Below are 27,982 nucleotides of genomic sequence, written 5' to 3'. Positions count from 1 at the left end.
CTGTTGAGGCAACAGGGCGGGTCTGGCCGCGTTGCCGCGGTAACTCCCGCCCCTCCCGGAGAGGCGCCTCCGCGGCGGCGGGCAGGGGAAGGGCGCGGGCGGGTGTCGCGCCTGCGCAGAGGGTGCGGGCTGGCGGCGTGCGTGTTGTTGTGCGGCGGCGGCAAGATGGCGGCGCACGGGGGCTCTGCGGCCTCCTCGGCGCTGAAGGGGTTAATCCAGCAGTTCACCGCCATCACGGGTGAGGCACACGGAAGCCGGGGCCCGCTGATCCGCGGCCGTGACTGCCGCCGCCGCTGCGTGCTTAACGGGCGGCCTCCGTCCGGCCCCAGTCGCCGCGTCAGGGGGCGGCTGCCCCGTTGGGCCGGGGGCGGGAGGCCGGACGGGAGGAGCGGGTCATGGCGTGAGGCGCTGCGTCGGGCGAGGCGGAGCAGCGCGGGCGGGCGGCCCCGGGCACGCTCCCGCCCGTCTCTTGGGGGTCTGCCCGCCACCGCCGCGGCCTCCCTCGGGGCGAGGGGGCTGGTGACGCCCGGGCCTGTCAGCGGGCTCGCTCCGGGGCCCGGCTCGCCGCGGCGGTAGGTGCCCGAGCCGGGCAACCGCGGTGCCTCCGCCCTGTGTGTCGTCGTGTCGCCCTCGCTTTTAGCGGCGGCCTGGGGTGTTTGGTATGCCGAGCTACTCGGTGGTGCGGGTGCGGGTGCACGTTCTCCTTCCCTCCCGGCGATGCGGTCCGTTCCGCCCCGGGAATCGCGTCCCGCCTCTGCAAATAAAGCTGACGGCCGGGAGGGAGCCTGGAGCTGACCGCTGAGTCCGCGTTAAAAACTATAAAAATAAATCAGTCTTAAAATGCGATCAGGTTACTGAGAAGTTTTATGTTAGTTTTCCAAGGAAAACATCTAGTCACTTTTAAATTGAAGTTTGCGTCAGGTGATCATTGCTGCTTTGGCTTGCGGACTATGAGCGGTTGACCCACTTTGTGTTTAACCGGCTTCACTATAGTTCCCCCTTGCTTATGGCACTGCGTATCAAATACTAAAGGAGTGTTTAATAAAACATCTTTGGCATTTTGTGTTGTTTTCTTTGGGTTTTTTTTGTTTGGTTTGGTTTTGGGGGGGGGTGGTTTGGTTTTTTTTTCTTTGATTTACATGAAACTGTTTTTAAATTGTTTAACCAGCTTAATTTTGGGTTGTGTCCTTGTACTCGGGCTTGGATGCACTTAAATCCTGAACAGAGATGTTGAGGCTGTTTAGTACGCTGTGAACATCCTGTGTCAACTGGAAATTATTAATCACTCAGCTGTCCTTAAAGAAGCCTTTTAGAATAAACTCTGAACAAAAAGAACCTACAGCAAATACCTTTTCATTGTAGTGCCCATGTGTGCCTTGTGGTTTCTTTTGGTAGTGCCTGAGATACTTGCTAAAAACTGATCTGGAACAGGAAGAGTCATGATAGTTTACCCTTCCTGATGGCTTTCTGTGCTTGTATGGATGGTTTATACCAAACATAAGAGGACCCTACCTTTCTGCTTTCACAAAAGAAAAAAAAAAAAACAACAAAACTTGCTGGGCTTTACCCATCCACTATTAGAGTTTTGGAGTTTTGTTTTTCCATTTTAACAGAATTAAGGATATATCTGAAAGTGTGTTGTGTGGAGCTTATCTTGCTGGTAGTGGCATGATTTGACAGGTGCTCAAAAGCTCAGTGGTTTGTGTTAGCAGCTTTCAACTTAGAGTTGTAAGTATATAAATTCCTCCTTGTCTGTGGTGAAAAAAGCTGAATATACAGCAGTTTGATTCTCATGTAGGTGATAGTTATAAGTAGAAATAGTTCTTGATATATTTATCTTAACTAGATGGCAGAATTGTGTTTCTTTGGTGCTCTCATCCAGAAAAGTATTGCTAAGAGAATGTAGCTCCTGTGTATCTTTTCTGGTGGAATGATGGGATGTCTTTGAAGTTTGATTTGAGACTTAAGAAATATTTAGTATCTCCTGTTTGCTGGCATAGGCACTGAAATCATGCATACGATGGCAGTTTCCTTAGGAGTTATGAGGAACAAGTACAAGCACTTTCTGTGTTGGTATCTCTAAACAGCAGAGGGCTGCGTGTAATTTTTCTTCTAGCTCTTCTAAATTAATGACTTTGCATTACTGACTGTATATTGAGGGTGTAGGGTGCTGTGCATATAATAGCTATATGCCAATATTGTTTAATTGCTACAGTTGACATTGAAATGAGCTGAAAATAGTTTCTTGAGATGTTACTAGTTTTTATTTTGTGCTTTTGTCATCTCGATTAAGATCTTCAAATACAGCTGTCACCTGAGCCATGGCAAGGCTGATTAGGTTTTCTGGAAACCAGTTCACTCAATCAGTTTGGCTTTCTCTGTAGTTTAGGGTAATTTCTGTCATTTAGAACTGATTTATCTCAACAGTTTCCTAGGGTATTTTCTGTTCAAACTGGAGCTTCTTGAGTGTTTCTAAGAAAAATCATAGAAACATCCAAATGTGTTTTGCTAAGAGTGATGTTATCTGTGACTCTGATGGTGGAGAAAGTGTTTTCTTCATTTTGGTGACTTGCAGTGAACCTAGTAAGAACTTCTACAGGTCTAAAAGCTGCTCCCAAACTGGTTCAGCTGCATTTTGCCACTCTTCCTCTCTACCAGCCTTCCCATATGAAAATAAACTCTTCGGCAGCCCCACTGCCTATAGAGGGAGATGCTGCAGTAAGTAGACATTTAAGGGGCTGGGTGCAGGAAAGCTTCCACTGATGAGAGTGCTTCTGTTGATGGTATGGTTTTTGAGAAGTTGGGAGGTAGAGGCTCTAACTTCTTCTCGGGAAGGAGTTACAGGTGATGTTAAGAACTACATTCTGAACAGCAAGAGTAAGATAGATTTAGGTGTACTTTGGAGAGATTTTAATAAATGTTAGTCATTATACAAATAATTGTGTAGACAAGTACTGCTTTCTCCCTCTTGGCTCCCCTCTGTTCCTACTCTCAGCCCTCTGTGGACTGAGCTTTAGCTTGTTTTTGTCTTTCAGTGCAATCAGTAAAACAGAGTATCTTTTCTTCCATCTCAAAATGTCTAAGTGGGTAAAAAACACTTTAGTAGCAGGTATAGTATTCACCCTGTTAAAATGTGAAGTCAGGTTTTCATGGGTTTTGTGTGTTTGCCTGCTGGTGTTTGGAAAATTGAACCAGGTCTGATTCAACTGAAAAAGGTCTGATATCTAGAAAGAAAGGAAACCAATTCTGAACCCCCTCAGATGGCTTTCAGTAAGTTTTCTCTTGATGGCAGGAAAAAGTCTGCCTGTCCTACATGCAGGCATTCCCTTCTGCTGTGAGATAAGTTTGTCTCATGTCATAATTGTACTTCAGAGATAAATGGCGACTAATAAACTGTTCTTTCTAATTATTAATGCTTTGAGAGAGAAAGCTTGCTGCTCTGCTGCTCCTAGCACTTCCAAGCAAAATGTTTTCCAAAGAATGCTCAATTTTTACTTCCATCATTACAGGTGCTAGTGAAAGTGTGGGAAAGCATATGCTTGAAGCATGCAACAATAATCTGGAGATGGCTGTCACCATGTTTCTGGATGGTGGAGGCATAGCAGAGGAGCCTAGCACCAGTTCTGCAGGGGTGTCTGCTGTTCGACCACACACTGAGTATGTACCTGGTGAACCTGTCTATAAAAATGATTATTCTGTCTTAAGAATTTAATAGTGTAAGGCAGAAAAAAATAAGGCAGTTGCCATTTCTAACCTTCTGTCAACTCATGTAATATGTGCTGCTTTGATATCTTGTTACATTTAATTGCTCTGATATTGTTCTGGGTAAACAGGTTCTTACTACGTTAAGTTGGTATGTTGACTAACATAAGTTAGTCTCTCTTTCATTACTTCAGAAGTTTTCTGTGGTTTATACATACTCTTTTTTTGCAGACAGAGCTCAAGACATAGAAGTTGGAGATCCAGTAGCAAGATATTCTTACTTTTAAATTGCTCCAACGATCTTGCTTTACATTAATTTGTCAGTTAAAGAGTTCTGTTTTGTTTCTTATTAAAGTAATGACCTTAGTCCCACTTATAAGGGTTTTATGGTGTTGGTTTAAGTGTAACCAGATTTGGCGCTGGAAAGGCTAGATTGTGTACACTGCTATGCAGAGAAATAAGCAACTACAAAACCTGTGTCAGTGTCTTAACATCAGTCTGACCTACTCTTCAAAACCCATATGGTCAGGAGCCACAAACTGCACACTTTACAATTTCAAAGAATCTGAGGGAAGAGGGCGCTTCAAGAGTTAGCTCATAAACAGGATAAAGCAAATGGATTTCTTTGGGTGATCCATGCCCTCCTTTGCGTAGTTCCATGGGCTTAGTGACCACCCTGAGTAAGTGAAACTGTTTTGGAGCCCTTGTGATTTTCTTTCTTCTCCTATTCTTAATTTCAGATCATCTAGCAGTCTCTGCAGGCCTAACTAAGCTGTTGATATGTGAGGCACCCCAGCTGTGTAAGCAAAAATTGCTTCAGAAATGTGGGGAAATGTCTGTTTTGACCATCCTCTTTTCCTTTCTCTGGAAAAGAGAGGGCTGTGAGTTTCAAGTGGAAGCAAAAAATTTTAGAAGGAAGCTGGTAATAAGGAAGATAATATATTTTTTTTTCTCTATGTAGATAATCAGGGAAGAAGGTGGCAAGTGGATCAATTAGCAGCCTTTGCTAAGTTCTTAAAGAATTAAAAATGTTTAAATAATAAATTGACAAAGCCTGGTCCCTTTTGACATCAGAACTTTTGATTCTGTGCAGTGGTACAGCAGCATCCTTAGCCAGTTCAAGTTGCAGGACCCTTTTGAGTACAATGGGATGTGGTTTATGTGCTTGGAGTATTGTAATCTTTCTGATTTTTTTAAATTTGTTTTTTTTCTTCCCACTTCACAGGGATGAAGTACGAGCTCCAATTCCTCAAAAACAGGAAATTTTAGTAGAGCCTGAGCCCTTGTTTGGAGGTAGGCTTATGCTCTTGTTTGTTTGTTTCTTCTCTCTGCCTTGAGATGAGCTAAGTGACAGAAGAAGACCAGAACTTCCTGAATATGAAGAAAGCATTGATGTGTTTTTATTCTTGTTCTTTTCCTTGCTGCAACTCTGCAGCCATGTAACATGATTGCCTTCTTGGAAGTAACACCAGTGTTACTGAAAACCTTACACATCAGAGATGCTGCATTCCCAGTGGTACAAATCTGCAAACTCCTGTTTCATGGGACTTTATGAGGCTACAGCTGTGCAAGTCTACATCTGTGTTCTATGGTTCAGAACCATGTGATACTGCTGTGAAAGTGTTTTCAAGCTGGTGGGATAAACAACTGAGCCTTGACTGACAGGTGAAAATGAAGAGGACAAATGCATGCTTCTCAGGGAGATGATAATTCAGGAAAAAGGGCTGAACTGTATGATTAGTCATAATTTTCTTCATTCCTCATTTAGGAATTTAATTTGCTCTTCAAAGTGCATCATGCAGCTAGTTTTCTTGTTTTCTGGAACTGTTTATCACTTTTGCTTTTGCAGTTGTTTTTTTTTCCTTCCCCTCTAAGGGACCAGGTGATAGAAATGCTGTTTTCTTTTTGGGTGCTTATCTAAAACACTGTTTAGTGCTTGTGGTAATACACTAATGTTCTGAATCCCAAAACCTCAATCTCAGACCTGTGCTGTGGTGGTTCTTTTACAGAAGCATGGGGGTGGAGGTTCTGTAGCAGGACTGATTACCTGGTACATTATCCTCTCCTTTTGTATAATGTCTGTATGGATATCTAAGGGGCTCTTTTTCTATGCTTTCTTCCTCTGGCCTTATCCTTCTCATGTCCATTTCTGCCTGTGTGGTTTTTGCCATGCCAAGTGAATTTAGAGCCTTGCCCTTTTTATCAAGGAAAGGCATGCAAGCGCTCATATTTAAAGTGGTCTCATAACTGTAGGAAATGTTCTTTTCTATTGTTCAGTTCCTGTGCTAGAATGGAGGAGGCCAAGCTTCAGGTTTACCCTGGAACTGGTTTTCTCTTATATTTTTTTTTCAACATGAGACGGGTCTTTAGCTGAGATGCACAGACTGAGAGGTGGTTCCAGAGGAAGGTGCCCTGCTGAGGGCTCTCTAAAGACAGCGCACTTGTTCCTGTGGTCCAACAGACCTTTTGACAAAGGTCTTTATACTCCTGTGGGTTCAGGAATCTAAGAAGTGAAGGATTAAGATCTGATGACCCTAATGCTTGGTCCTGTTCTACCCACCTGTCACAGTGATCTCTGACACACTCGCCACCCAACTGAAGTGATCTTTACATAAGTGAGAGCCTCCTGGCACCGTCTGGTCTATCAGTGCTAATATGCTCAGTAATGGCACTTGTGTTTATAACAAGCTAGCTGAAACTGGAAAGGCAGTTCACTTTGTCTTTTCAGCTCTAAGTGCAGGGGATGTGCCTGTTTCTGTATCATGTTCAGGTGGTTGTCTGAGCTGCCTGAACTGCTGTGAACATCTTCAGCAGCACTGCCATGCTCTAGCTAAGCCTGGCAACGGAAGTGCTGCTTTTGCTGAAGTGGTTCTTCAGTTGCTATTCTTAGCTGCTGTTTTAAGTTGCTCCAAAGTTGGATTTAATGAGTTGTGCTTGTGCCTAAGCATTTAGAGTTGATACTAACAGGAGTTAGGCGTTATTCACAAGCATGTTCCTCATTCAGGCTTACTTTCTTTTTCCATGATAGTCTGTATGGGATACACTGATTCTTTCCTTTGTAAAGGAAGAATGCAAGGAGCAAGAACTGTGCACCATTCTTTATGCCCTTGGAGTGGCACAAGCTGAAAGATGCTGCACACACTATGGGTGCAAAACCAGAAGGGTCTCTAAAATCAAGTTTTGGAGGTACTTGCTTTGTAACCCATGTGTAGGTCATGCTTTCTCACTCTAAATGGATTTTTCTTACTACAGGTTTCTGGTGGGCACACACTGTATTTGTCTTAAATTTATTAGTTATTGTGTCTCACTTATTATGTCTTTGAAAGTTCTACCTTAAAATTCTTCTCCTTTCAGTTGATAGTGATGCAGATGAATAGTTGGAATAAGACCTGGCAGGCAGTTCTGTTTGCATTCCAAGTGCAGTGGTTGTGTTATACGGAAGGACTTCAGTGATACATTTAGGTACTATTCCAGTTATCTTCCTAGGCCACTCTACTCTGTCTGTGCAGCTGCAGTTCTGAAGGTTTCTTTGCAGATAGTGATCCTGGATTCAGTGGAGTGTGGCTGTTGCCAGTCAAGCCAAGAAGTTGGGACAGGATCCAGATAAGAGTTTTGTAAAGAGTAGGAGCATGCTGTGGAAAAAAAACAAATGCATTTCCTCATAAAGAATATATCCCACAGGGTTTAATCTTTCAAAGTTTTTTTTTTTTTTCATCTACTTTAAGGTCTTTGCTAAAAAATCTTGACAGGAATTGTGACATATTGATGCTGTGATTCTGATGGGCCTTGGTGAGCCCATCAGAAAGGGCTGAATTTAAACTTGAGTGTATTGTTGATACATGTTTTGTTTCTGCGGTGAAGTTTGTTGGAGGGAGGGTATGTTAGGACATGGGTGTTATAAACCCATTTCCATCCTCCTCCCACCCTTGTTAATGACCCTGCTCCCTCATCATTCATGCTTTGGGTTCCTCTTCCATTCTCCCACACGTGATGAGAAGTACTAATGTGCAGTTATTTTGATAATATACTTCTGAAATAACTCTTGCAATATGTTTTTTTAAGCTCCTAAAAGACGCAGACCTGCGCGCTCAATATTTGATGGCTTTCGGGATTTTCAGACAGAAACCAGTAAGTGTCTACAGATTAGTAAGCTAGAGTTTGGGTTTTTTTTAATGCAAATAAGAGTGGAAAATCCTTTCCATTTTATGTTAGGACAGCTTTCAGTTGTTGAATGTGTTTTTTTAAATTGCCTACTGTATAGCAAAAGAGTGGGGTTTTCTAGTAACTGTTAGGCTGTTCACTGTTGTAGTGTCAGTACTGTTTGCTGATGTGCCTCTTCCACATTTGTTGTACAGTTAAAGTTGTTAGATTTTTGTTCTGGGGTGGTTGAGAGTAATGGACACATGAAGCAGGTAGTAAGGGTGCTGGTCCAAACACTTTCCTGTGTTACATAACTAAAGCCTACAGACAGTATATTCTGGCTGCTTTGGTATAGCAGATATTTTCTTGACAACTCTGAGCACATTTATGTTTCTGCTCTAGAGAGAACTGAAAAGGGGGAATAATCTAACACCCATGTAGAAATCAAGTTCATTTACTAAATTTTTCTTGGCTAGCCAGTGGTCATTCTGGCATTTGAATTAGATTTGAGTAACTCTGAGGCAGCTACCTTGGCCACACACAAGGTTCTCATGAATTTAATTGCTGTTTACCACTGTCTGTTCATATGTAGAATCTTCAAATGACAAAGCACTGAGCTGTTACTTAAGCCATTAAGCTTCACAGAGTATGATTCTTTGACAGCAGAGCAGACATTTCACAGATGAGTTAGAGCTGTTGTGCAGTTGCTGTCACTGATGTTGCTGGAGTGTTCAAGAGGTCTAACCGTGGACCAGGTTCCCATGTAGTTAGGTGCTGTTGAATGCCGAACTGAAAATAAGTGTTCATAATTACTTGCTTTCCCCTGACAAGTTTGCCTAGGGTTTTCTGGTAATAATAAACTCTGCAAGTGCTAAAGCCACTGGCAGTTGTGTTAATGAAAATACACCATTTACAGAATCGTCATACCCTTAGATTCTTTTCTTATCATCTCCACTCATTTAGAGATGCACAATATGTGCTTATGATAAAAGTTTATCATGCCTTTTGGTAAAGCTTCATAGATAAATATCACTGGCAAGCTCTGGAAAAGTGGCCCTGGCCTTGAAAGTCCAGATTATTTCCTGGCCCTAGGCCTCCTTCACAGAGATGCTTTTTTCTCTGTGGAATCCAGAGTCTGCTCAAAAATGGGTTGTATGTTATAGCCTGTTGACAGCTCCTTTCACTGCTGTAAGGCTTGTGGTTGTGTGATAGTTATTGCACATTTCAGCTGTCTTGGTTCCATATAAAATACATCGTATCCATTCATTTTTAGGTGAGCAATTGCTATGATTTACTTTTATTGTATATGGTCATGTCTATGTAGGAAATATGTTCTGTATTATTTTGAATGGAATCGATAGCACTAAAAGAAACATGCTCAAAGCATGGTACTTGGGGGTAAACAAGGCTGAAAATCTGTTCACCTGAAAGAGACAGTAGTATAAGTCATGGCTGCTTTTTTGCTCATTTGTTTTCAAATACTGGCATATGACCTTTGCTGATACATTCATTAAGATGATTTTTAAAAGCAAAATAAATGCCCAGTGCTTGAGAAAGTTAGGGCAGGTGGGGTTCTTCCCTTACATAGCAGCTAATCTTGTTCAGTGGGATCTGACCTTGTGACTTCAGTGCGAAAGTGTATGACATACAGCAAATAATAAACCCATCTTGTGAGTATTTTGTCTAATTTAGCTTCCTTTCCTCTGGGGCTGTGCAGTTCGACAGGAGCAGGAGCTACGAAACGGAGGGGCAGTAGATAAGAAACTCACTACTCTAGCAGATCTCTTCAGACCTCCCATTGATCTGATGCACAAAGGCAGCTTTGAAACGGTAAGTTCTGAAATTTTGGTGCACTTTCTTCTGTGATGACCGTGTGCAGTGTGGAAGCCTTGTGTTCGACTGTATAGTGATAAATATTTGATGGGCTGCATATGGAAATGCTAATGACTTATTGAAGGACTTAATGTGGTCTACCATCATTAGTTATGCTTAAATGTCAGTGTGGCAAATCACAATTGGTGAAAGAGTTTAGTGCACAAGGGAGGCTGGTGGAAACAGAGAAATTGCATCCCTCGAAGTCTCTTTATAGAGCGTGATACAGAAGGAGCTGAAGTAAGTAATTGCTTTTGATAGGTGAGCAAGTACTTTGCAAGGGGCAGTGTAGTTTTCAGCACAGCCCTGCTAAGAAGCTCGGGTGGCGTACTATTAACACAGCTAAGTGGTTTTTGATACCTGAGCTAGTAAAAGTATTTTGAATGTGGCTTTGTCTTGAAGGCACAACTTTTATCTTCAGTAGAGGCCTTGCTCTTGTATAAAATCATAGTGGTTGTCTTTTCCATCTGGTCGTGATGGAAAAGTATCCAAGAGATTGTCTGCCTGAGAAGGGGACAGAGAAGAGTTATAATATGCATCAGTGACTTAAGTAATGATTAGAGATATGCAAACTGGTATATATTTTTATTTCTTAAGTCCATAATTTCTAGGTATTTTTCAGAAGTTGCAGTTACTACTGAACTTTCACCTGGTCATCTTTAAGTAGCTGAGATTGAGGAGGGTGGTGATGATTATTCACGAAAATGCAAATTCATCATCAAATGGTACAATACAGATACTGCAAACAGTGCCAAAGATCTGACTCAAATTTAAAAATGTGTACAGTTTCTGGTATTGGCATTCACCCTTTTTCTGTACTCGTACAGTTCTTTGTTCAGTGAGATACTCTTCATTTGAAACTGATGTTCCTAAACTTCACCACAGTAGAAATCTTCAGCTTCTCAATTTGTTGACCCTTACCACTTCCATTTTACCTTTTACCAGTAGACTGCTGTACTGCTTTTAGCCTGGGACAGTGTTAGGCCTCCCATGAATCCAGTGATCAGTCTCTCGGAACTCATCTTTAGCAAGCTACTGTTAGCTTTTTCCTTTTGTGTACACTTAGAGAAACATTTATATATCTCTGTTTTATTATAGTTTATATGACGTTCGAAAGTACCAAAGACTAAATACTGTCATTTTGATGCTTTTGTAGTTTAGTGTTAGCCTAAATGGGGTTTATTATTATTGGTACGTGATGTATTCTAACCTCTGGAGGGTGTACAAGAACACCGTCAGTGTTTTGCCGTGTACGTTTATCATACAATCATTTAGTATTTCTGACTTTATTCGAACTTAGCAAGAGTGGTGGAATCTGGTCTTACTAAGGCTTTCATGTGTCTTTGTTGCTCATCTTTTGTTGCTCCTCTTTTGTGTACCCAAGGGTTGATTTTGATAGGAAATAGATACAGTTATTTTTGATTTTCCAAAAGAAACCTATTTTTCTTCAATTACAAAGAAACTTACCAGTAAGGTGCAAAAAGTTGCCATTTCATTTTAGCTCAGTAATATTAGCTTTTAAGAGTAGCTGATATTTAACTTCTGTTGAAGAAAACTTTTCAAGTGCTGAATGGCATTGATTTATTTTAACTTGATATCTCTGAAAAAGGACTGTGCTTCACATCCAGAACAGCTTATGATAGCTATATTTGTAAAGTATGTGATTAACTAAATTACACCATAGAAATGTGATGGAAAAAAATTTGATACAGAAAATCTATAAAAGACTTTCTTTTAATCCTGGAGGCTTTTTGACCGTGAGCCACTAGATACTAGTTCCATGGTGACTGATGGAATGGGCTATACAAACCAGGAGTAAACAACTGATAGGTCAACATCTTGCAGGCCCTAACTGCCTTTTTTTTTCCTACTAGAAAATGTCAGAGAAACTTTTAGAGCTTAAATACCCAATGTCACTAAAATAGTCTGTATTTGAGTAGTATTGTGTAGTTATATTATTAGGCCGTTGTCAGTTAAGATTGTGCAGGGGATTTATAACTGTCATTTCTTGACTGTAATATCAAGCTTTAATGTGTATTAAGTTTCATAGTTACCTCTTTAATGAAGATTTTTGCACACCAAACACGGTTTGTATGGAACAGCATGGTGGTGTTTTAATCTCAAAGACTGCTCTAAAGAATTGCAGGTGTTCCATCCCTTCATGCATGTGATGTGAGATATGATTTAATTTGTGGCGGTTCGCTCTGGCTTGACTTAGTTTACACTTCTTGTTTAGGGAGGAGATAGTTCTGGTGCTTGCAATTTTGTGCTTAATGCTCTTTAGGATCTCACTACTTCTGTGAAGTGACTGTAATGTTACAGAGTTTTAGCTCTGTCTGTATGAAGTGTCCTTGTTCTGCAAGTTGAACCTCTCTCAGCTGCTCTCTGCTCCACGGCTGATTTTCCTTGTATGTAGCAAGCACCAGTAAGTTCAGAAGCTAATCTAGTCCTTGTACTCAGATGGTGCAATTATCTTTCCATAAGATGCTTCTAGACTGGCTGTTTGCCAAAGCATAGCCTGCAGATACACCGTTGGCCTAGGAATGGCTGGTTGATGAAAGGATGTATGCCTTGGCACATGCAAGAAGTGTAAGTGCAGCACAGATAGGCTATTTCGTGTTAGATAATTTCATTTTCTGACTTGGTCATCTGTTGTCTTGCAACCTAAACCATGCTTGATTAGCAGAGGTCCAGAGGGTCGTGAGATGCTGGTTCCACTTCCTTGTTCCTCCCTGCTGACTTATAGTGCATTTCAACAGAGCTGAGCAAGGGAGAACCACCACAACATTTATAAACCATACATGGTTCTGAGAAGACAAATTAAAGGAAAATGTTATTTTGAGTAGTGCAAAAGCTAGAGGTTATCCAGTTCTGAGTGTAAAATAAGATGACTTCCACATATTGTCTAACAAGTTTGCTGGCTTCTTGCTGTAAGTTGTCGCAGCGATGAAAAATGTGGCTGAGTAGAAAAAGCAAACTCAGGACAGATGGGTTTTGGTTTGGTTTTGTGTTTGTCCCTTGTATATGAGATCTGCTGCCTCTGTCTTTGAAAGTTCCTACTCTGCTGATTGCTGAAAGCTTAAACAGAGATGTTTGCAAGGAGTGATTGTTCTACATTTACTCAGTGTGTGTCCTCTTTAATGCCTGGTGATGGCCTTTATACGTTGAAAGAGGAAGAGAAATGGGGGCCAGTTGATATTCGAAACAGCAGATCTAAAGCTATGAGACTTTCTCGGGATACACAAGCCAGATCTTAAGCCTTCCCTTGTTCTTTTGTCACTTACCAAAATAACCCACCAATATAATCTCCAAACACAAAGCATTTCTTCACCCCACACTCTTTCCACCCTCTCAGAAGAAAAGCAGTAGCTGTGTAAGAGCAGACCTCTGTGTGTGTGAGATGATGGCATCTTTTTAAATGTTCTATGTAAAGCCTCTTTGTTTTCTCTAGAAGGAAGTTACAAGTAGTTTAAAAAGCTACACCAGCTCTACAGGTGAAAATGCATCTTTGCAAATGTTCTGGGTGGAATTTCCTGCTTGCAAACTTGTGAGGGCCTTAGGTGGATGGAGGAGAGGTAGAGGTAGGTTTTCATTGATGCTGAAAAATATACAAAGTAGGTATAGAAGAGTGAGATGCGCTTTCCAGCTTTCTAGTTTTTTGAGTTCCTTTAATCTAGTATGGATTACTTTAGAACACAGAACTAAGGCAATCCAGTTGACTCAAACAACATCAGGATTTTTGTTCCTTTTAAACTTGGGCAGTACCTCTAGGCCTCATCTTAAACTGATTTCATAGGGTTAGTTCTCAAAATCTACAGTTAGCTCAAAAGAAGTCTTTGAAGCCTAATGACTATATTTAAGACCCTTACTGGTTACTTGGGTATCACCTGCCCCACTTTTCTCTCCTGGTGAGCAAATACTGGATTCTGACACTATAATATTAGTGGTAAGTAGTTAGCATAAGGTCCCTTGTGAGAACAGGAGGACTGTTCTGTGCTTCTGCTTTAATTTTTTTTTTTTATTTCAATAAAATAAAACTTGGCTCTGCAGGTCACTTGGCCATGCAGATTAATTATGTAGACTGACATTTCATGAAGCTAAGTGTGTGGGGTTCACATGTCTGCCTGTCATATCATGGATGGGCTGATTATTCAAAAGTGCACTGGCTGAAATTCATTTTAAAAGTAAAAAGTTTGGTTTGGGGAACAAAATATTGCCCAAACCAGCAAAATCTTGAGTAACATCCCAATTCCTTGAATTTGCTGTTCAGTACCTTGCCAGCAGGATGGTGAACACACACTTTTTAAATTTTTTAAAAAGAAAGGCACTTCATATGCTAGTTCCAGTCTTTCCAGGTGGTAAGAGCATTCCTGCTGTTGATATAGCCCTCTTTTTTTCAACAGGTATGACAGTTCAGCGATCAGAATTACATTCTTGATCAAACTCCTACCATTAACTTGCAACCAAGCAATCAGACAATGCCAGCTTTGTGACTCAAACCAGTAAGATTTCTTCCTGCGCCTTCCTGTCTCCCTCCCCTCTTGCAGTCTGAATAATGAGCATCAAAAAAGGATGCCTAATTCGGCAGTGACACAGTAATACAGTGACTCAAAACTTGGAGAGAAGAAAAAAACATGCAGAGAGGGGGTTCTGTTGAATTTATGCAAATGCTCTGTCAATTACGCAGCCTACTTATAGAAGATGATCCACAGGTTTATCTTTAGAATGAGCAGGTCTTTCATCTGTTTTCAGATCAGTGTGATTGACTGCACTCTTTCCCAAACAAATACTTTATTTGGTGTCCCTGTGTCACACCCACCCAAGTTGCTTTTTTCCACTCTGTGCTTGGTTTGTTGAAATCCAGCAGCTCGCTTCATCAGTGTGGTTCTGTAATTCAAGCAGTCTCATCTTAAGCAGGTCCTTCAGCCCTGCCTTCAGTTTTGTGGATGCCTTTTCACTAGCACTGTCCATCTTTCACTGTGAAGGGGTTTTGGTGAAAAATTTTACAGTGTTAGAAGCCATCACCGATCATTGCTGGCATTGGTTGTGTCTGGCTCTTCAGTTTTATCTAATAAAACTTTTATCTCTGCTTACAGGCCAAGGAGTGTGGTCAAATGCAGAACAAGTGGCTCATGATAAACATTCAGAATGTGCAAGATTTTGCCTGTCAGTGTCTCAACCGTGATGTTTGGAGCAATGAGGCTGTGAAGAACATAATCCGGGAGCATTTCATTTTTTGGCAGGTGAGAAGTTTAATAGGGCTGTGCAGGTGACTTGGTGTCCTGGTAGGTGGGGTAGTGGAAAGAACAGACAGCTTTGAATAGAATGTCACTGTTGCAGTTCTCTTGGTGAACTTGTAGAAAAGATGCAGTACGTAATGGAAGTGTAGCTTATGCATGTAGATTTAGTTGATGGGTATGCATTTGAGTGCATAAACTGCTTTTCACCTGTGCATTCAAGATGTTACTACGTAGCTTCTAATATATGGAGTGTTAGAGGTGTATTTTCAGCCTGTCAGTTACTGAGAAATGCATTTGCACTGTGAAAGGAAAAGCTTTGTCTATTGTGAAGGTACAGTTTGTGTTCCCTCTTCACCCAGTAATACAATGTGGTATTTTTTTTAGGTATACCATGACAGTGAGGAAGGACAGAGGTACATACAGTTTTATAAATTAGCAGACTTCCCTTATGTTTCCATCCTGGATCCCAGGACAGGTAAGATAAGTGACAGTTAGTTACCTGCAGTTTATACATTCCATACAACTTCACTGTTGTATTCGGTGAAAAATCTGAGTTACATTGTTTTGCTCTCTGAGAGACTCGTTGTTCCTGAAGATGTATGTTTTGGAGGAGCTGAGGGAATAAAACTCCCAGGAGTTGCTGAAATTTTGTGTACATGGTTATTGCACCCGATATAGCTTACTTACTTTGCTTAGCAAGTGAAAATAGTACTACCTGGTGGTAAAACCCAGAAATGATTTTTTTTTTTAGTGTTCTTTTAAAAGCTACTTGAAATTGTGATGAATAAACTACGATATTTGTAAGCATTACATGAATCTGCTTCCAGCTCCTTGCACGGGAGCTTTGTGACTCTCAGCAATGACTTATTAAATTGCATCTTAATTTTCCAATTTGATTTTGGCTTTGTGTTTGTTGTTTGGTTTGGTTTTGTTTTTTTAGCTGAACAATCGAACTTCTACTTACGCATCCAGCTCTTTTGAAATTGTTACTTCTCTTCTGTATGCCAACAACCTGTCTTCTTTCATCATGATATAGTGCAACGATATTAATGCTCTGGTCTCCTGCTTCTCAGGCAGGAGCTGAGATTTCTTGCTATTTGACTTAACCCACCCAAAGCCACTTACTATTTTTAATGTTGATACTGAAGTTAGGATATTCTTCTTAGCTCTTTACATACAGAAGCAAATGAGGTTTGCCAAGGTGTAGAATCGAAGCAGCAAAAACGTAGAAAAGCTTCTTCATAAACATAGTGGTTTGGTTTGGTTTGGTTTGTTTCATTTTGAAACCTAATTCACTATTCTGTGCACACATTCCCATAGGTAAACAGAAAAGAACAGAAATAAACAGGGTCTGTACTTATGTCTGGCTATGACTGAAACCTTTTCAAGGGAGCGGAGAGAGGAAGCTTCGTAATATCAGGTGGTAGCCTGTAGGAAGCTGCAGTTCCACATGTACAGACTCTTGCAGAATGCACACACAGTAGTGAATTGGTGTGTTTCACCTGTAAGCTGCAATCTTTTGCTGAAATTCCGCTTCATGACACCTTTTGTTCCCTAGGTCAGAAACTAGTGGAGTGGCACCAGCTAGATGTGACTTCTTTCTTGGACCAAGTGACTGGGTTCCTGAGTGAGCATGGGCAGCTGGATGGCCATTCTACCAGCCCTCCTGAAAAATGTTCTCGTTCAGTAAGTATAAGACCCTCTCGTAAAACTGGAGAAACCCGAAAGAACATGCTAACCTGTCTTACTCAGCTGTACTGTTGTCCCATTCTGTAGTATAAGCAGACTTAACGAATTAGTGCAAGAGCATGCAAGGATCTGGTGCACCAGAGAATGCCTTTTCCCATGTTAGCTGTTTTTGTTGTGCAGTTTGTGCTTTCAGCATTTGTTCTGGATTTAACAGTCACAGAATTGTGCATGTGTGGAAGGAAAATATATTGACTCCATGTGAAACTCCAAGAAGTCATTAAGTCATCATAGCATGACTAGCTTTCCATGCTGTTTGTTCCTGACAGTAGCTTCTCTATGGAAGACTGATGTCCTCTGGATTTTCAGTATGTATTTAAAAGCAATTTTTATATATTTGTGTTATGTCTGCATTCAACAGGAGAGTCTCATTGATGCCAGTGAGGACAGCCAGTTGGAAGCTGCTATCAGAGCCTCATTACAGGAGACACATTTTGATTCCACACAGGCCAAGCAGGAGAGTCGGTCAGATGAAGAGTCGGAGTCAGAGGTTTTCTCTGGAAGTGAGGAGTTTATTTCAGTTTGTGGATCTGAGGAGGAAGAGGAATCGGAGAATCCTGCCAAGTTGAGGAAGTCTCCACACAAGGACTTGGGGTATAAAAAAGAGGAGAGCCGAAGGCCTCAGCCTGAACCCCCTGCAAGGACTGAGCCTGGAACAACATCAAATCACAGAGTGCTGCCCTGCATTGATGCAGGGGTACTGGAGGAGTCAACTGACAAGCCTGAAAGTACATTCCAGGGCCTGGACGTAAATGGTAAGTTGCCATGTTGTGGTTTTTGTTAGGTTTAGGGCTTCCTTTTTTTTTTTTTTTTTTTTTTTTTTTAGTGACCTGTGTTTTGTTTATGTTTGGCTTCTTTTTTTCTTTTTTTTTTTTTTTTCCCTCCCTAAAATCTTTATATGCTGACAAGGATGGTTTCATCCCTTATTTTGAAAAGCTAAATCTTTTCTTCTGTCTTGCTCCCTCCTTGACACCAGATGTTTGAGCGATTCACCTTGCCAGCAGCACCTCTTTGGCATAGTGATGCCTCAAACTGCAGAACTCTATTAGTCACTGAGCTCAAGTTTCTTACTTTGAGACCTTATCCAGGAATAAAGTACGCATGTGTGTAATGCAGGTGCGTATAACAGGCCTTCTACCACTGTGGTAGAGAGAAGAACAGCATCAGCCCCACCTCATGCTCATTTAGCTTGGCTGCCTTGGCAGTCTGGACTGAGTTTCAGTAATGCAACTTTGGCTAATACAAACAAGTCACTGGAGTGTCTCTTCCTCCTTGTGATGCCTGAGCTGGACACCAAAGTGGGGCGGTCTCAGAGGCAGAGGTAGCACAGTGTGCTTTTCTCTTAGAACACTGTCCTGTTTTGGTCACTACTGTTAACTCTGGACAGAATCCTGAGTTTGGTGTGTGTTATATTTTAAACACATGTGATAGAAGTGTATCTTCAGAGACTGGAACCTTGTATTTGTCTCCAGTCTCTAACCCTGCTGTGCTGCACAGTAAAGTGTGCCACCTAAAATCTACAGATAATCTCAGTTCAGCTGCCTTGTTGTTTGTTAACTTATGGTAACTTCCTTTATGGCAGGACCAAAGGCACAGCTGATGCTAAGGTATCCAGATGGAAAGAGGGAACAGATTTCACTGCCTGAACAAGCTAAACTTCTGGTGAGTGGAGTTAATGGGAATACTTGTTTGAGCACAGGAGAGCTGAAACTGGAGAATTTATTTTCCTGGGGTGGCACTATGGAATTTGGATCTCGTGGAAGTGTTATATGCAGGGAGTGCTTGCAGTGTCATTCTGTTGGGTTTCTTTGTGGTGTTCCTCTTCTGATCAACAGAGTCTGCTGGCTCTGTATGTTTCCATTGCTGCTTGGTTTGCATGGACACTCCAGTGTCTTCTTTAGTCCCCAGAATGAGAGTTCCCTTTCTAAAATGATTCTAAATGGCTTTTGCATTAATCTTTAAAGTACCATAAAATACCCTCAGCTCACTCATTTGTGTTTTGGTTTGTTTTCCTAAATGCAAAAGTTCAATCATTGCCTATGGTTAAAGAATGGTAAAATCAAAAGCAAAATTCTTCATTCTTGTTCTCAGTCCCTTTCATTGCACTTCCAGACTCCTTTCTGGATATGAATGGCAGAGCAGAATTTGGAGGAAGTTCTCTCCCAAAAATTTTATTACAATATTATTCAATTACTATGCTTGAGGTGTGCATCTCAGCTGTGCTTTGGGCTTGCTTACCTTGAAGAAGTTTATGTGAATGGCATTTCCATTAAAATTTTGTAGGTGCTTCCCTGGAAGTAGTGGGTAGAGGTCACTGTGTTCCTGTTAGGAGTGAGTCTTCATGACACTGTGGCCAGTAAAGCTCATTTTTATGTAATCAACCTAAAAGCTGTGCATTGAAGTCTTAGGGAATGCAAAAGCATACCTCTTCAGAAGGGTCTTGTGCAGATTAAGAAGTCTTGCATCTCTTACAGAAAATGAGACTGTAAGCTAGTCTGCAACACTGCAGAAGTGTATAGTGTCTCAAACTCATGTTCTCATCCTTGACTCTTCTGCTTGAAAATTAAAGGAAAAAGAAAAGTTGCTTTTGTTACATCATCAGCTCTCAAATCCAAGTGTGATAGGATATAGGCTGGCTGCAGTGCTACACTTGGAGCCCTGAGTCTGAAATACAAAGCCTAAGGGACACTAGCAGAGCATCACTCTTATTGTAAGAACCAGCTTTACTGGTTGGCAGACCTTCATTCTTCTTTTATCATAGCAGTCACTGGTGTATAATCTTTTTCCAGGTACAAAACTGCTTTTTGAAAGCAGTCTGTTAAACAAATTTGCATTCATTATTAAGCATGTAGCACTTAGCTAATTTATTTAGGTGATACATAAGTGTATTGATACAATTCTGATAATCTTGACTTCTGGTTTGACTCCTTTTATGGACTATGGTAGTTAAAGGAAGTTAATCTCAGCATGTGATTGCTGCCACCCGCTCTACAGTCAGCAGAGGAATTTAGGTGAGTCAAGGTTTGTGGGTGAAGATATATTTTTATTGCAGAGCTGAACAGGCAGCTTTTATGCTCATGTTATGTGATCTTTTAAAGCCATTTCAGTCAGATCAAAATTGAGTCACAGATGTTTCTTTGTGAGCATCTTTTCCATGCTGTTTTTTCAGCCCTTAACTGCTTCCATTTTTAGAGCTATCCAGAGCAATAAAAATAAATTGTTTAAGGAGACAGTTGGACTTCATCTGATGGCACAATGTGGGTCACACACCAACACCAGCAGTTTTTCTTTGTCCCTCTTGAACATGTAGTCTGAACACACTCTTCCAAGTGTGGCCCAGATGCTGAGTGGCACAGTTGCATCCCTTGATGCTGGCAATACTCTTGTTGACGCAGCTCAGGTTTCCTGTCACTGCTGCAAGGGTGCACTGTAGACATGTGTTGAGCTTTCTTGATGAGTTTTGACAATGTCTCCATGACATCCTGGATCTTAACTCTAGGCAAGCAGCAGGCTTCCAAGAGTTGGAGTGACATTGGCAGTTGGGTGCTTCTGTGCCCTGCAGAAGAAGTCTCCTCCACCAGCATGCACTGTTTCTCCATGCTGGTTTTGACTTGCTGAATAGGATCAGTGAGTCCATTAGTGCCTTCCAGTGGAACTTGTTTGTCCTCCCCACATATTGACAAGACTTTCTATAATTTTTTTCAACTGGTTTGTTTTTTTTTCCCAAATGAGAGGAGAGCTGTTGTTCTGCTGCTGTAGGTCTCCAGGATGCCTCATCTTGCAAGTTGCTGTTCTCCCTGTGCATGTGTGTCTTGCCTCTGGTCATCCCATTCTGTCTGCACCACAAGGCCTCAGTTCTTGCCCTTGCTGTGTTGCTGCCAGCATCGTGCTGCTTTCCTGCTTATCTAACCTGATACAGCAGAGCAAGCTGACCTCTTCCTGCAGCTCTTGGACCTCATGCTGCAGCTGCATTGATACACTGGAAAAGAGTATTGCAGGCTGTTGTGGGAGACATTCTGTGTCACATCTATACCGTATGGCTGACAGCTTTCCTACCAGAACACACACACTCAAAGAGCCGCGCAGTTAATCTCCTGAGCCCCTTGCCTGTGAGCTGCAGAACTAAGTGCCAGGTGCTTGTTCATAACCATTTTTTCCTGTTTGCTGGGGCACTGTGGTCTGGAAGAGGCAGTTAAATAGTGAGGGGAAGCTAGCAGAATAATTAGTACTAGTAGAAGCTTAATACTGCTGGCTTATCTTACACTTAATTTGCTGCCATAAGTTACCCTCCAAAACTAAGTCAACAGTATTGCTGAGGCCCCTTTATTTTTTTCCACACTTTTCTATTACATACTTACTTTTTTTCCCCTCTTTAAAAAGTTACGACTTTTCATTCCACCCAAGTCTTGCTGTGTTTCTGTATCCTCTGCTGTTCTGCCAGTCTCCATTTCTGTCCTTGGCTATTTGTACTTTACGCTGTCATCTGCTGTGTTTCCTGATGAACTTTGCAAATCTCTTGCATTGTAACATGGGCATTAGCCCTTCCTGATATGTGTGCTTGTTGCGTTTTGAGGCTGATACCCCTTCATCCTAATGCCCTCTGCATTCTGCTTCAATTGCTATTGCAGGCAGAGAAGTCCATGAATTGAAAAGAGCTTTAAAAAAAACTAACAAAAAATTCCCACCCCCTCCCAAACCCTTGTGCTTCTTGAGGGAAGGAAAATAGTAAAAATATTGCATTTATTCTTGTCAGTACTGCCACACAAAAATGCTTCTTTGGTGGCTTTTAAGTCTAGTGTAAGGGTAATGTCTGATGAACAAGTAATAGGGGCTTCTGTTTTGGGGCACTTAAGGATTTTTTGCAAATCATATTTTCCTGTGACTTGAAGGTGTGACGTGGAATTCAGCTCTCTTGAATGAGTGTATTTCCATCATAGAATAGTTTGGGTTGGAAGGCAACCCTGCAGTGAACAGGGACATCATCAACTAGATCAGGTTGCCCAGAGCCACATCCAGCCTGGCCTTGAATGTCTTCAGGGGTGGCACATCCACCACCTCTCTGGGCAACCTGTGCCAATATTTTACCATCCTCATTGTAAAGAATTTCTTCCTCAAATCCAGCCTGAATCTCCCCTCCTTTAGTTTAAAGCCATCACCTCTCATCCTATCACAATGTACGTCTTCCTTCTGTTTAAAGAATCAGAGAAGGGGTCACTTGATAATTAGTTTTTATGATTATTTATACCAGGTGTGGGCCAAATTAGGTATTAAAGTAAAAGAGAGTCTATACTATATACAGAATTTCAGGAAAGCCGGCTATCTTTTACATTCTTTTGTGTTGTGTTGAATTATATGACACTTCTCTACCTTTCTGTCTCTCCAGGCTCTTGTGAAACATGTCCAGTCAAAAGGATACCCCAATGAGCGCTTTGAACTTCTCACCAACTTCCCTCGAAGGAAACTCTCCCACCTGGACTATGAGATCACATTACAGGAAGCAGGCTTGTGTCCTCAAGAGACTGTCTTTGTGCAGGAAAGGAATTAGCACCATGGCCTGAGTTCTCCCAGCCTTCCTTCCCTCTCCTCTTTGCCTGGGACACCAACTCATTAAATACACAGTCATGGGATTGCAGTGCTGAAATCAGGCAGCTGGCTGGCCCTTCTCTCTCTTCTTCCCTTCTCCTGCTCTAGTGACCAAATGAGATTGTTCAGAGTTTTATTTTCTTCCTTCAGCTTAGGCCCTGCAGAGAGCATTGGAAAGAACATCTTTCCTTTGCTTTCATGGAATTAAGTAAAGCAATGATCTGTGTATCTGGTATGTTGGGGCTTGGAGAGGCCACAGTACACATGCCCTTCTCGCTGCTATTTTTAAATCTATTTTGTTTAATTTATTTTTTTCAAATAGTGTGTGAAAAGGCACTGAGTTATCTCTCTGTAAGGAGAGTGTGATCTTCAGTACAGTCTTTCCTTTGTTTTGATGCCCTACACAAAAGGTCTCCATTAACCTCACAGCCTTCTCAAGGATTAACTTATGTAGTGCTCTGTGAAAACTTGGTTTTAGGGGAAGGAGTTGGTTTGAGCTGTGGTGAGATATTTTGCACGTCTCTAATTTAAAGGCTTCTAGATTGCATGCATGTTTTCCTTATGCTTTGAATGTTGCTAGTGGACATAGCAAAAAAAAAAAAAAGCACCAACCCCCAAAAACGCAACTGTACTCAATATGGGATTGACTGCTTAACCCAGAGGGAAAGCTTCGTGTCCACAGTTGCAGCAGAACTGACTCCTTGGTAGAAATCATTGGAGTTTCCATTTGTTCTTTTCCCAGCATCCCCTAAGTGTCTCCTTTTTACTTGCTTTCAGGATTTTCCAAATGACAATAGAAGGTGGCAAAATACTGTAGAGATCTTGGAGTCTCTGGAAAACACCTGACCTAAAAACTTGGCAGTTAGTCAGCTTTTTCAATGTCATGGTGTTTTGCTTTCCCCAGGAGTGACTGGTGTTGCAGAGCTTTTAGAATGCTGGTGGCAGCTCAGCAGGACAGCAAGTCCTAGGCAGGTTTCCTTCATTAATTTGACAGCTTTGTCAGACTGTGGAAGGAATTAATGCTTTGTAAAAGACTTGCAACCCGGTGGCCTGAAGGCTCTGGGCTGCTTTTTGTTCTGTTTCATGTTCATCTACCATCTAAATCCAGAAGGCTGTATGGAAAGCTACTCCTTTAGGCTTTCTTTTCAGCTCTGGAAGCTGGCACCACAAGTCATGCAGGTGTATCACTGAGCCAAGCAGAGTGCCCTGTTTTTCTGGTGTCTTATCTAGACTTAGAGCTGTTGATCAATTGATGTTATAAAAGGTGTTACAATGGGATAAAAATTAACTAACACAGTCACCCTCAAGGTGGGTGTCAACTTAGTGTATTTACAACTAAAATCTCAGTTTATTGTCCCCTTAATCAATGAGGGGAAAAAGTAATGTGAGCTCTACCAGAACTGCTAACTTTTTCCGCGATTGTCAGATGATTATACTTATTTTGAAAAAAACAAAACTTTAGTGATCAGTAACTTACCATAGACTCAAAACTTTTCAAGACACTTTGCCTTTAATTTCATTTGCTAGTTTTAGTCTTTAAGTGTAGGGAATCACAGAAAATGTCTTGCATTCCCATGATATATTAGCTCACAACTGTCTTTTGCTCACAATTGAGGCTTTACATATAATTGTATAATTGTATAAATGTATTTACTTTCTACACAAAAAAATTATTTTGCATTCTCTGCAAAATGCAGTGCAAGGAAAGCAACCTGTGATTGCAGTTTCCTAATCAATGGTTGATGTGGTGTCAGAGCTCACTTCTGATTTGTGAAGAGCCCCTGTCATGGAGGCTGCTTCCCAGCATTGGCAAGTGAATTGCAAGGCCAGCAGAGGAGATGGAGTTGTTGGTGTTTTGGCCTGTGAAGCAGCAGTGGCACTTCTAGACTGAAAGATATTTTGTGTTTCTAGGATACCCAGATTGGACAGGAGGAAACACTTTCTGTGTAGGTCTGATGCTACCCTAAGCAAGATCAGCTGTCTGATTGAAAGAGCTCACTCTGATATTTGTTGCCTTGGAACTCATTACTACTTCTGTGGTTAACCACAGGAAAGTTAAGGCAGGCTGCCAACAGGACACAGAGCCCAACACATGTATAGTCCCTTCATGTCCCTCAGACTGGCTGGGATGGGAGCAGGTTGACCTTTCCTGCTCTCCTTCCTGTGCCTGCCCACGTAAAACAGGGCACCTCTGTGGTTCCACTCATTGTTTTTGGAGTTGTTGCTGGCTGACTGTGTTTGCTGGTGGAGGGCCAACTCATTTTGGACAGGCTTGGCTTTGTATCCACTCTGGGAACATTGTTCCACATCAGCTTTTTTAGCAGTTAAGTTAAACCTGCAAAATTGACTCTCTTTGCAGTCCTAGACCTGTTTTATTGGTAGCTTCTCCCATCCTGCCCTTCCGTGTTTGTAGGTGCAGCTAGGTTGTGGTTGAAGCAATCCAATGCAAAATATCTAATGTGGCTGAAAACATTGGCCGAGTTCTGCCTGTAACAGCTTGTAGCTTTGAAGCTGTAAGCTACTTGGGCTCTATTTATGAAGATCCATTGTTACAGTTGCTTCTAGATGTTAAATCTCAAAGTCTAATTGCTTTTGACAAAGCTGGAAAAAAATGTCTTAAATCTCTTGATTGCAAAATTAGATGCTGAAATATAAAGACTGAAGGAAAAAGATTCTTCAAAGACTGTGGTTAATGGCTTCCTGTGGGTGTTGCTGGGCCATGATTTGTGTGTTGTGTTGCAAGGACTGCCATGAGTTTGAAGGAGCAGAAGTGCATCTAAAAAGTGTAATTCTTTCTGGGTAGAGAACTAAATGTGTTTCAACCTGTAGCTTCTCGGTGCTTGCACAGTTTCCTTTGCATGTGCTCTTCATCAAGCAGTGCTGTGTTTTGACATGTACTGTCTCACTGCAGCAAAGAGTCACAGTCACAACCAGTATTTGGAAACAGAAGGCAAATCGAATGCTGGTTTTCCCTGCCAGGTGCTGTTGACACATTTACAATTGGCTTCCCACTAGTGATCCTTCAGAGGCCCAAGAAGGATTTTGGGTCTTCCTGATGATACATGCGCTAAGTCAAGCTGATTGACCAGCTTCAACCTCACAGCATTCCTTACTGACATAAGAAAGGGTAGATAAAGGCCATGCCAGACATTTTTGGGCATACTTGTGTTATTTTCATTAGGCTTTTTTGTTCAGGTCTGCAGTTTTTACCCTTCTGACATTCATGGACTGAAGTAAGTTGACAACACCAATATTAAAGGAATATCCATGTATGTGCATAATAGCCTTGTAAAATGTAGTTGTCTATAAAGAGACATCCAAAGGTACCATTGTTCTGAAGGAGATTTAAAAAGCAGTTTTAGATCAGAATATTTTCTGGACCCCACTAGATCTTCTGCCTTGCTTTTACAGAAGAATAATGCATCTCATCTGCAGAAGACATCCGTTGTTCGCTGCTGCAAACTCCTTGCATTTCTCACGGTCCACTGCTTTCAAAGCTGAGTTTTTCAAGGGCTGCCAAGTTCATACATGTGTTTACACCAGCTTCCACTTCTGCTGGTACTCTGGTTTGTCCCCTGGAAAAAAACTGCCAGCTGGTTTTAGTACGTGTTTTAATAACAGCCTCACTGCTGAAAGACCTAATTTCTCTCATTTCTCTTCTTGCTGGAGCACCGAGCTGCTTTGCAGGGACTCGGAAGCAGCAAAGGCCAAAGTAAAGGCATGGTTTCACTTGGGCTGCGTTTTGTCAGGTACCAAACACATAAAATGTGGTGCTTGTGGTTGTTATTCTAAACCACACAGAAACACATGGCAGAGACCTGTGTGGGAATGTCCACATGAATGGGAAGACATGTAATTTCAGGAGCTTATCGGTTAATTTTTGTCCCTTCTTAGTTTTTAATAAATGACACTACTTTCTTCTTTTTTAACCCATTTTTAGTCACATTAGTAAAAAATAGGTGGTGCTATATTCCAAGAGGAGAAGGGATAGCAGAGATGTGCTTTAGATGGGTGAAATGCAAGGTCTCATCCCCTTGAAGACTGCGTGTGCCTTTTCTAGGTGTTCTAATAGATCTGAAGATGCAGCCCTTCCTTTTATTTAACAAACTATTTTCTATAAATGGAACAACAGCTACTGTTCTAAAGGCAAACCAAAACCAGTTTGAGCCCTGTATTGGTCATCTGCATTGTTGGAAATAGCCACAGGTGCATGTTTGGAGATAACCTGACCGTGCTTGTGGAGGTCTGTTAGTTGACATCCTGCAGAGACAGTCTTGTTGAGGTTTTCTCTGTCCAAGCCCAACATCTTACCTCAGTTTGGTGATACTCTGCCCCCAAACTGGTGAGGTTAATGGATACCCTTTCTGTGATGTACAGGATGACTTTTTTTTTTCCTGTCTCCTCTTGTCCATGAGATGCTTAGTGTCTGTCCACTCCCAATAAATATAGCCATATGTATATGTATGTATATATATATATACACACACACGTGTTTTTATTTGGAGAATGTGGCACTTAACATCAGTGCCTCAACTTGACTCAGTCTTACCTTCTGTTGTTTTACATGGGTATATTATGAGTGATCGCAGAAGTTTTGGATTTGGTCACTGTCCTTAATTACTGTGAGTGTCTGCAGTACAGAGATAAGTAACTTTGTACCTGCTTGTTAAATGGTGCTGAGACTTTAAGGTATAGAAGGATAGCAGTAAAAGTACGTGGAGCAGGGGGATGAGGTGCTATTTTATAGAACAGATTTATATGAAGAACATCTGGGTAAAACACAACTCGGATGTGGTGTCTCATCAGACACACTGACCAGAGGACAGGTGATTTTCTTAAATGAGGCTTTCCTCTCATTGGTGACCATGGAGTTTGATAATTCTGACTTGGCCTGTCAGTTTTTACAGTAGGCACTTTTCTTCTTCAGTGATGGCAACTTCATATGGGAGGAGGGAGAGGATTAATTCAGAAGATTTCAGCTCGCTGTGCTGGGAGGGACCAAACTCAAGGAAACCTCTGATCTATATACACAACTGCTGCATTTTTTATAAATATATGTAAATGTCCTATTGTAATATTTGATCCTGGAAATAAACTGTTTTAAGTAGCTTTCGTAATCTCTTGGGTTTTGGATGCCATAGCCTCTGTTGAGCCTCTGGGAAGCTTATGATTTTCCTATCCTGGCTGTAGCAACTTCTGTTGGCATTGACTCTTTTTACAAAGTAAGTAGCAGAAGCTGCAGCTCAACTGAAGAGGTCCAAATGTGTTTTATTATAGGTAGTAGCTCCACATTTGCCCAGCCAGCAAGGACAGGGCTTGCCTGAATTTGAAGTCTGTTCACAGTATGGTGTCTGATAATAAATACAACCAAGTAACTGACTTCAACATAAAGCATCTGGTTTCTGCTGCAAATGGATTGTTGATTACAGCAAGCTGCTTGCTTAGCCAAGAAAGCTTCAGCCCATTCCAGAGTGAGACAATGTTGAAGTGAGACAGACTTTGGTACTTGGATGAGAAAATTACCTTTATGAAAATGAACTATAAAAGGCAGGGCTAGGATTTTCTGTCCTTACCAATGGAAGAGCAGAGAAAATGTGGGTATCTATTCTGAGCTGACAATGTCCTCTTGGTACAGGTGTTGTCAACATGGAGCTTCTTATGCCACTGTCCTTTGGGCTCCTTGGGAAGTTTCTATAATG

The 27,982-nt window shown here is 41.5% G+C and overlaps 1 protein-coding gene across 5 annotated transcripts; it reads left to right on the top strand.

The window, feature by feature from the left end:
• Positions 1–68: 68 nt before the first annotated feature.
• Positions 69–22,573, top strand: UBXN7 (UBX domain protein 7). Of its 5 annotated transcripts, none has more exons than XM_062611176.1 (11): positions 72–238; positions 3,510–3,657; positions 4,928–4,995; positions 7,765–7,830; positions 9,560–9,672; positions 14,811–14,957; positions 15,339–15,429; positions 16,513–16,640; positions 17,062–17,455; positions 18,283–18,362; positions 22,084–22,573. In XM_062611176.1, the coding sequence occupies exons 1-11, from the start codon at positions 166–168 to the stop codon at positions 22,243–22,245; spliced, it is 1,470 nt and encodes a 489-aa protein (XP_062467160.1). In that variant the 5' UTR covers positions 72–165; the 3' UTR covers positions 22,246–22,573. The 5 variants fall into 5 exon arrangements, with proteins under 5 accessions (XP_062467164.1, XP_062467160.1, XP_062467161.1 ...); XM_062611177.1 differs by lacking the exon at positions 72–238 and adding an exon at positions 268–572; XM_062611179.1 differs by lacking the exon at positions 72–238 and adding an exon at positions 4,443–4,583 and having other exon boundaries at positions 3,524–3,657.
• The last annotated feature ends 5,409 nt before the right edge of the window (positions 22,574–27,982 follow it).

Source organism: Pezoporus occidentalis, unplaced genomic scaffold (genome assembly GCF_034315485.1).
Source record: "Pezoporus occidentalis ecotype Australia unplaced genomic scaffold, CSIRO_AGI_Poc_V1 ctg151, whole genome shotgun sequence".
NCBI lineage: Eukaryota > Metazoa > Chordata > Aves > Psittaciformes > Psittacidae > Pezoporus > Pezoporus occidentalis.
Note: the sequence above shows the minus strand (reverse complement) of the source record. Positions and strands in the feature narration are given on the sequence as shown.

What these genes read in the sequence shown, in the direction of transcription:
- UBXN7 (XM_062611176.1), top strand. Translation starts at nt 166, where the DNA reads ATGGCGGCGCACGGGGGCTCTGCGGCCTCCTCGGCGCTGAAGGGGTTA. An exon ending in AGCATTTCATTTTTTGGCAG is followed by an intron (nt 14,958 to 15,338) that starts GTGAGAAGTTTA and finishes TATTTTTTTTAG; the next exon opens with GTATACCATGACAGTGAGGA. An exon ending in CATCCTGGATCCCAGGACAG is followed by an intron (nt 15,430 to 16,512) that starts GTAAGATAAGTG and finishes TTTGTTCCCTAG; the next exon opens with GTCAGAAACTAGTGGAGTGG.